The sequence below is a fragment of the Anopheles coustani genome, chromosome 2 (assembly GCF_943734705.1).
Source record: "Anopheles coustani chromosome 2, idAnoCousDA_361_x.2, whole genome shotgun sequence".
Lineage (NCBI taxonomy): Eukaryota > Metazoa > Arthropoda > Insecta > Diptera > Culicidae > Anopheles > Anopheles coustani.
This window is the reverse complement of record NC_071289.1, coordinates 53659000-53668462: the sequence shown is the minus strand read 5'-3', so window position 1 is coordinate 53668462 and position 9463 is coordinate 53659000. Positions and strand designations below refer to the sequence as shown.

At 40.7% G+C, this 9463-nt stretch overlaps 1 protein-coding gene across 1 annotated transcript; it reads left to right on the top strand.

Annotated features, from left to right (window-relative positions):
• The first annotated feature begins 8281 nt into the window (after positions 1 to 8281).
• LOC131264631 (putative nuclease HARBI1) lies at positions 8282 to 8991 on the top strand. Its single transcript, XM_058266901.1, has 3 exons — positions 8282 to 8292; positions 8354 to 8786; positions 8860 to 8991. Exons 1-3 carry the CDS (start codon positions 8282 to 8284, stop codon positions 8989 to 8991), a joined length of 576 nt encoding a protein of 191 aa, XP_058122884.1.
• The last annotated feature ends 472 nt before the right edge of the window (positions 8992 to 9463 follow it).

Here is a 9463-nt window from a genome sequence, read left to right as displayed (position 1 = left end):
GAGCTAGACTTGAACAAAGCCTTGTACGGCCCTTTTGGAAAGGTTAGTATATTTTTGAAAGTTTTATAGCTTAGTTTAAGTACAGCTGCTGGTGTTTTAGGACTAACAGCCGGAAATTAACATACGATAACATATGCTTTACTATTGAATGTTGTTCGTTAACGTTATGGGCATAAGAAAGAGCCTTCGAAATATTTTAATAGTTTTGTTAATCCAACTAGCAATACACGTAAATGACAAGAGCTAATCACCAACCGGCAAATAAATTATCTTCTGCTTTACAGAGAATTTTTCAGTCCACAAACTATGATTTGTTTTTAAACCAGGATGCATCGAATAAAATAATGAATTTTGAAACCAGGAATACGTCGATCATATGTTGTAGTATTGTTCCAACCATAAATGCAACCGACTGCGCTTCTGTATGCTTTTCTCCGCAGGAGGTATTACGCTTTATTGGTGGTCCGCGTAGCCTTGAGAAGCTTTCCAGAAATACCTCGCTGATCTTCTTGTTTCCTTCGCGGTGAAACCTACTGCAATGCTGTACTGATTTAATACCGTTCACCAGTGTTCAAAGAAAGGGAACAAAGAGATTTTCCTCTTACTTCTACTCGATACTTTCAAAAACGATACATACAAACATACTGATTGCTCTCGGTAGGCTAACTTTTCTATTCAGCACGACCGATCTTCTTTTTTTCAATACAGCCAACCCTTCTTCTTCTGATTTCTAATGCCATTAGCCGATCATGCCCGAACGCCGCAGCTGCACGGCTCACCAACGAACGATGAAGGTAAGGATGACACGCACACTACTACACACGCGGTATTTACAGTGTTGTTCAGGGCAATATTTTAGTACCTCAAATGTTCGATTATATGAAAAATTATGACGAAATGTCGACCAGCAAAACGACTAAAGCACATCTCAACAACTCAAGCACGGAAGGTGGAAAACATTTAATTTTAATATCTTTTTTTTTTACCAACGTTCAGTAGACGAAGGACGACCTCAAACTGTTGCTGTGGTGGCAAACACTGTATTTCCCCGTCGCTTGTAAGGCGATACGATCGCCGTCGGGTCTTCAGTCTGCAGCCGAGCTTGGAAGCAAACGCTTCGGAGAACTTCAGGTGGTTACAACGTCGCGGTTTTGTGTTACATACAACGTGTTCAAACTCAAGTGGAAGCATAAAGCAGCAGATCCGTGCTTTAGTTGGTAGAGTGTTGCTAGCGTTATAGCCTCGTCGTTTAAACCGCGCGCGTTACAACCGTGCAGAATTATCGCTGTTTGTGAGTGAATCCCGCCAGTTCAACGCGCGTAACTCAAAGTAACTATTGAGTAACGACTTGAACGCTGAAGAGATAGTAGGAAACTATCAGAGGGAATTCCGAAGAGGGAGAACAACAACTGATCAGATCTTCACCATGCGGCAAGTCTTGGAGAAGATGGCAGAGTACCAACAAAACACTTTCCATCTTTTCATTGACTTTAAAGCCGTATATGATAGCATAGCCAGTGTTGCAAAACAAAGCAACGGCATGACAGCTGCCATCAAATACGTCAAGTGTCACCGAAGCGGTTAGGATAGCTTAAAAATGATCTAAACTGCGGGACTATATAAACGCGCGATTCGGTTGGAGAAATAGTTAATTTGGATTTGGAGAGAATAAATAATGCACGACAATTTTAGTCCACTCGTGCAAGTGAACTTAAAATAACGTGTTCTTATTCTGTAAGCCAGGGTAAAACTGAATCAAGCCATGAGCTCATTTGGAATCCCGGCTAAATTAATCAGACTTGTAAGAATGCCCATGACCAACGTCAATTGTCAGGTGAAGGTGGATGGAAAACTCTCAAGTTCCTTTGCTACCACCAAGGGACTGCGCCAAAGGGATGGGCTTGCCTGCATTCTCTTCAACCTAGCGCCACAGAGGGCCATCCGAGGTTCGGAGGTGGAAACTTCGGGGACCATCTTCTATAAGTCAATCCAGATCCTGGCATACGCTGATGATATTGATATTATTGGTAGAAGACTCTCCTATGTAGCAGTAGCATACCAAAGGATCGAGGAAGCGGCGAATAACCTCGGACTGCAGATAAACGAGGGAAAAACCAAGATGATGGTGGCACCATCAGCGGCCCTGCCAACAATTGCCGAAAGCCTACGCGGGGGTGATGTGCAAGTAGGTGAACGCACTTTTGAAGTCGTCCAAAATTTCAGCTATCTTGGCTCAAAGGTCATCGCGAACGCAAGACTTCAGTCCATATCGATCGGTATCACTTTATCTATCGGTAACGATATCTACTCGAATTAGCTACCGCGAACGCTCTTCCCATATCGATAGATAAAACATAATCAATCGATATGGCATAATTTCTGTTTCTATTTTGGAAAAGTTTTTGTTTTCCATAATTTTAATAACTTTTGTGATGTTTGTGTTTTCCTTTAACAATTCACAATAAGGCATAATTTCTGTTTCTATTTTGGAAAAGTTTTTGTTTTCCATAATTTTAATAACTTTTGTGATGTTTGTGTTTTCCTTTTAAGGGGACGGGAAACGAAGCGTAATCGCTAGCATAATCGTGTTATTCTGCTGGTCCGTCTGTCAAAAAGAATTTTGGCTCACCTACCCTATAATCGCATGCGTAATCTTGTCAGTACGTAAACAAACGAATCAACAGTTCATACATCCGTGATTATTTATCAAATTTCTATGATAATTTAGCGTAGTTTTTGTATTTTTAACAATAAACAACAAAATAATAGCAGTAGGTTCAAGAAATGTTGCCATTTTTACCAAATTGCAAAACATAAACAAAGCAAAGATGACGCTTGGCCTGAATATCGACGATACACGAGAGACCAGCGATTACGCTTCGTTTACCGTGCCCTTTACAATTCACAATAAGAACTACGAACCTATTGCCCGAGCTAGACTTGAACAAAGCCTTGTACGGCCCTTTTGGAAAGGTTAGTATATTTTTGAAAGTTTTATAGCTTAGTTTAAGTACAGCTGCTGGTGTTTTAGGACTAACAGCCGGAAATTAACATACGATAACATATGCTTTACTATTGAATGTTGTTCGTTAACGTTATGGGTATAAGAAAGAGCCTTCGAAATATTTTAATAGTTTTGTTAATCCAACTAGCAATACACGTAAATGACAAGAGCTAATCACCAACCGGCAAATAAATTATCTTCTGCTTTACAGAGAATTTTTCAGTCCACAAACTATGATTTGTTTTTAAACCAGGATGCATCGAATAAAATAATGAATTTTGAAACCAGGAATACGTCGATCATATGTTGTAGTATTGTTCCAACCATAAATGCAACCGACTGCGCTTCTGTATGCTTTTCTCCGCAGGAGGTATTACGCTTTATTGGTGGTCCGCGTAGCCTTGAGAAGCTTTCCAGAAATACCTCGCTGATCTTCTTGTTTCCTTCGCGGTGAAACCTACTGCAATGCTGTACTGATTTAATACCGTTCACCAGTGTTCAAAGAAAGGGAACAAATAGATTTTCCTCTTACTTCTACTCGATACTTTCAAAAACGATACATACAAACATACTGATTGCTCTCGGTAGGCTAACTTTTCTATTCAGCACGACCGATCTTCTTTTTTTCAATACAGCCAACCCTTCTTCTTCTGATTTCTAATGCCATTAGCCGATCATGCCCGAACGCCGCAGCTGCACGGCTCACCAACGAACGATGAAGGTAAGGATGACACGCACACTACTACACACGCGGTATTTACAGTGTTGTTCAGGGCAATATTTTAGTACCTCAAATGTTCGATTATATGAAAAATTATGACGAAATGTCGACCAGCAAAACGACTAAAGCACATCTCAACAACTCAAGCACGGAAGGTGGAAAACATTTAATTTTAATATCTTTTTTTTTTTTACCAACGTTCAGTAGACGAAGGACGACCTCAAACTGTTGCTGTGGTGGCAAACACTGTATTTCCCCGTCGCTTGTAAGGCGATACGATCGCCGTCGGGTCTTCAGTCTGCAGCCGAGCTTGGAAGCAAACGCTTCGGAGAACTTCAGGTGGTTACAACGTCGCGGTTTTGTGTTACATACAACGTGTTCAAACTCAAGTGGAAGCATAAAGCAGCAGATCCGTGCTTTAGTTGGTAGAGTGTTGCTAGCGTTATAGCCTCGTCGTTTAAACCGCGCGCGTTACAACCGTGCAGAATTATCGCTGTTTGTGAGTGAACCCCGCCAGTTCAACGCGCGTAACTCAAAGTAACTATTGAGTAACGACTTGAACGCTGAAGAGATAGTAGGAAACTATCAGAGGGAATTCCGAAGAGGGAGAACAACAACTGATCAGATCTTCACCATGCGGCAAGTCTTGGAGAAGATGGCAGAGTACCAACAAAACACTTTCCATCTTTTCATTGACTTTAAAGCCGTATATGATAGCATAGCCAGTGTTGCAAAACAAAGCAACGGCATGACAGCTGCCATCAAATACGTCAAGTGTCACCGAAGCGGTTAGGATAGCTTAAAAATGATCTAAACTGCGGGACTATATAAACGCGCGATTCGGTTGGAGAAATAGTTAATTTGGATTTGGAGAGAATAAATAATGCACGACAATTTTAGTCCACTCGTGCAAGTGAACTTAAAATAACGTGTTCTTATTCTGTAAGCCAGGGTAAAACTAAATCAAGCCATGAGCTCATTTGGAATCCCGGCTAAATTAATCAGACTTGTAAGAATGCCCATGACCAACGTCAATTGTCAGGTGAAGGTGGATGGAAAACTCTCAAGTTCCTTTGCTACCACCAAGGGACTGCGCCAAAGGGATGGGCTTGCCTGCATTCTCTTCAACCTAGCGCCACAGAGGGCCATCCGAGGTTCGGAGGTGGAAACTTCGGGGACCATCTTCTATAAGTCAATCCAGATCCTGGCATACGCTGATGATATTGATATTATTGGTAGAAGACTCTCCTATGTAGCAGTAGCATACCAAAGGATCGAGGAAGCGGCGAATAACCTCGGACTGCAGATAAACGAGGGAAAAACCAAGATGATGGTGGCACCATCAGCGGCCCTGCCAACAATTGCCGAAAGCCTACGCGGGGGTGATGTGCAAGTAGGTGAACGCACTTTTGAAGTCGTCCAAAATTTCAGCTATCTTGGCTCAAAGGTCATCGCGAACGCAAGACTTCAGTCCATATCGATCGGTATCACTTTATCTATCGGTAACGATATCTACTCGAATTAGCTACCGCGAACGCTCTTCCCATATCGATAGATAAAACATAATCAATCGATATGGCATAATTTCTGTTTCTATTTTGGAAAAGTTTTTGTTTTCCATAATTTTAATAACTTTTGTGATGTTTGTGTTTTCCTTTAACAATTCACAATAAGGCATAATTTCTGTTTCTATTTTGGAAAAGTTTTTGTTTTCCATAATTTTAATAACTTTTGTGATGTTTGTGTTTTCCTTTTAAGGGGACGGGAAACGAAGCGTAATCGCTAGCATAATCGTGTTATTCTGCTGGTCCGTCTGTCAAAAAGAATTTTGGCTCACCTACCCTATAATCGCATGCGTAATCTTGTCAGTACGTAAACAAACGAATCAACAGTTCATACATCCGTGATTATTTATCAAATTTCTATGATAATTTAGCGTAGTTTTTGTATTTTTAACAATAAACAACAAAATAATAGCAGTAGGTTCAAGAAATGTTGCCATTTTTACCAAATTGCAAAACATAAACAAAGCAAAGATGACGCTTGGCCTGAATATCGACGATACACGAGAGACCAGCGATTACGCTTCGTTTACCGTGCCCTTTACAATTCACAATAAGAACTACGAACCTATTGCCCGAGCTAGACTTGAACAAAGCCTTGTACGGCCCTTTTGGAAAGGTTAGTATATTTTTGAAAGTTTTATAGCTTAGTTTAAGTACAGCTGCTGGTGTTTTAGGACTAACAGCCGGAAATTAACATACGATAACATATGCTTTACTATTGAATGTTGTTCGTTAACGTTATGGGCATAAGAAAGAGCCTTCGAAATATTTTAATAGTTTTGTTAATCCAACTAGCAATACACGTAAATGACAAGAGCTAATCACCAACCGGCAAATAAATTATCTTCTGCTTTACAGAGAATTTTTCAGTCCACAAACTATGATTTGTTTTTAAACCAGGATGCATCGAATAAAATAATGAATTTTGAAACCAGGAATACGTCGATCATATGTTGTAGTATTGTTCCAACCATAAATGCAACCGACTGCGCTTCTGTATGCTTTTCTCCGCAGGAGGTATTACGCTTTATTGGTGGTCCGCGTAGCCTTGAGAAGCTTTCCAGAAATACCTCGCTGATCTTCTTGTTTCCTTCGCGGTGAAACCTACTGCAATGCTGTACTGATTTAATACCGTTCACCAGTGTTCAAAGAAAGGGAACAAAGAGATTTTCCTCTTACTTCTACTCGATACTTTCAAAAACGATACATACAAACATACTGATTGCTCTCGGTAGGCTAACTTTTCTATTCAGCACGACCGATCTTCTTTTTTTCAATACAGCCAACCCTTCTTCTTCTGATTTCTAATGCCATTAGCCGATCATGCCCGAACGCCGCAGCTGCACGGCTCACCAACGAACGATGAAGGTAAGGATGACACGCACACTACTACACACGCGGTATTTACAGTGTTGTTCAGGGCAATATTTTAGTACCTCAAATGTTCGATTATATGAAAAATTATGACGAAATGTCGACCAGCAAAACGACTAAAGCACATCTCAACAACTCAAGCACGGAAGGTGGAAAACATTTAATTTTAATATCTTTTTTTTTTACCAACGTTCAGTAGACGAAAGACGACCTCAAACTGTTGCTGTGGTGGCAAACACTGTATTTCCCCGTCGCTTGTAAGGCGATACGATCGCCGTCGGGTCTTCAGTCTGCAGCCGAGCTTGGAAGCAAACGCTTCGGAGAACTTCAGGTGGTTACAACGTCGCGGTTTTGTGTTACATACAACGTGTTCAAACTCAAGTGGAAGCATAAAGCAGCAGATCCGTGCTTTAGTTGGTAGAGTGTTGCTAGCGTTATAGCCTCGTCGTTTAAACCGCGCGCGTTACAACCGCGCAGAATTATCGCTGTTTGTGAGTGAATCCCGCCAGTTCAACGCGCGTAACTCAAAGTAACTATTGAGTAACGACTTGAACGCTGAAGAGATAGTAGGAAACTATCAGAGGGAATTCCGAAGAGGGAGAACAACAACTGATCAGATCTTCACCATGCGGCAAGTCTTGGAGAAGATGGCAGAGTACCAACAAAACACTTTCCATCTTTTCATTGACTTAAAAGCCGCATATGATAGCATAGCCAGGGTAAAACAGAATCAAGCCATGAGCTCATTTGGAATCCCGGCTAAATTAATCAGACTTGTAAGAATGCCCATGACCAACGTCACTTGTCAGGTGAAGGTGGATGGAAAACTCTCAAGTTCCTTTGCTACCACCAAGGGACTGCGCCAAAGGGATGGGCTTGCCTGCATTCTCTTCAACCTAGCGCCACAGAGGGCCATCCGAGATTCGGAGGTGGAAACTTCGGGGACCATCTTCTATAGGTCAATCCAGATCCTGGCATACGCTGATTATATTGATATTATTGGTAGAAGACTCTCCTATGTAGCAGAAGCATGCCAAAGGATCGAGGAAGCGGCGAATAACCTCGGACTGCAGATAAACGAGTTAAAAACCAAGATGATGGTAGCACCATCAGCGGCCCTGCCAACAATTGCCGAAAGCCTACGCGGGGGTGATGTGCAAGTAGGTGAACGCACTTTTGAAGTCGTCCAAAATTTCAGCTATCTTGGCTCAAAGGTCATCGCGAACGCAAGACTTCAGTCCATATCGATCGGTATCACTTTATCTATCGGTAACGATATCTACTCCAATTAGCTACCGCGAACGCTCTTCCCATATCGATAGATAAAACATAATCAATCGATATGGCAAGCAGTTCTCAGGCTGTCAAACAGCCATTTGTTTACATATGGCTTAAATATTAATCTGGCATATGGCATTAACAGTTTGTTTATGTTTTATGAGCATTTTTTCGTTTCGTTCCAACAAGTTTTGTGTGATAATTAATAAAAAGTGATATTCAGCATGAATGCATTACTCTTCTTGTCGAGTGATGATAGTTAGGAAGAGGTTAATGCAGTGAATCTTGCGGTGCATCGAAGGACATTAAAGAGTAATCTGGACTTGTTTGAGATCTCCGATGAAGCGTGAGTAAGCTGTAATCTTTGAGGAAATGCATTCACTAATCCTACTTGTTGATATTCTTCTAAAGGTTTGTGTCCAATTTTCGAGTGTCGAAGGCATTGTTCACTGCACTACACAGTAAAATTGCATCGTGTCTTGCTCCGAAACATATGCGTGGATTATCATCGCAAGACAAACTGGCGGCAACTTTAAAATTTCTTGCCCAAGGGTCATACCAGCAAGGTGTTGGTATCGATTTCACTGTTGCAATTGGTCAATCAACGTTTTCCGATATTTTTCATGAAACGTTGTGCGCCCTTGAAAAGGAAATCGGTAACGAAGATACTCTAGAAATGACCGAAGGAGAAAAGACTGCAGCAAGACGGTATTTTTACGAAAAATCTGAGATTCCGGGAGTTGTGATGTGTGTGGATGGAACCCACATCAGAATCACTGCACCAAAACAAAACAAAGAAAGTTTTTACAATCGCAAGGGTTTTTACAGCATGAATGCAATGATGGTAAGCATAGCTGTTCATTAATTAAAGATGTGTTTGTATTTTCTGTCTCGTTAAACATCAACATATTTTTCAGCTTTATGACCATCGGAAGCTTATTCGATTTGTCAATGCCAAATTTCATGGATCGCATCATGATTCATTTGTTTACAGCAACAGTCCATACAGCATAGTCTTTTGGACAATACATATTATTAAAAATATGTGAAAAAACAAAATCTGAAATTACATTTTAAAATAACCTGTGCACATTGCTAAAATTATTTAAAACTTCGTTATAACTTCGTTTATAATATTTCTTATTATTGAACTTTAACTTGGGTAAATTTACAGAACTGTACTGTTTTTTTTGTTTTCCACATTGAAAATTATTTCATTTTTTTAATTAAATCAAAACACCAATATCATAAATGAACTTTTCATCTGCTACCGACTGGTCCATGGCAGTCGGTAGCATACCGATCGATATAGCTCAACATTTTGCAATCGCGGTAGATATACCGATCGGTATCGCAACTGCTCGAAAAACTACCCATAGTTTATATGCATTTGGCAGATATCGACTATATATCGATCGGTTGTTTTAGCCGTTCGCGGTAGGTTAGTGAACCAAATGAACACATATCGATCGGTAAGAGATACCGATCGGTATGTCAAGCTTTTCGCGATAGGTACCAATG

What these genes read in the sequence shown, in the direction of transcription:
- LOC131264631 (XM_058266901.1), top strand. An exon ending in ACAGCATGAATGCAATGATG is followed by an intron (nt 8,787 to 8,859) that starts GTAAGCATAGCT and finishes CATATTTTTCAG; the next exon opens with CTTTATGACCATCGGAAGCT.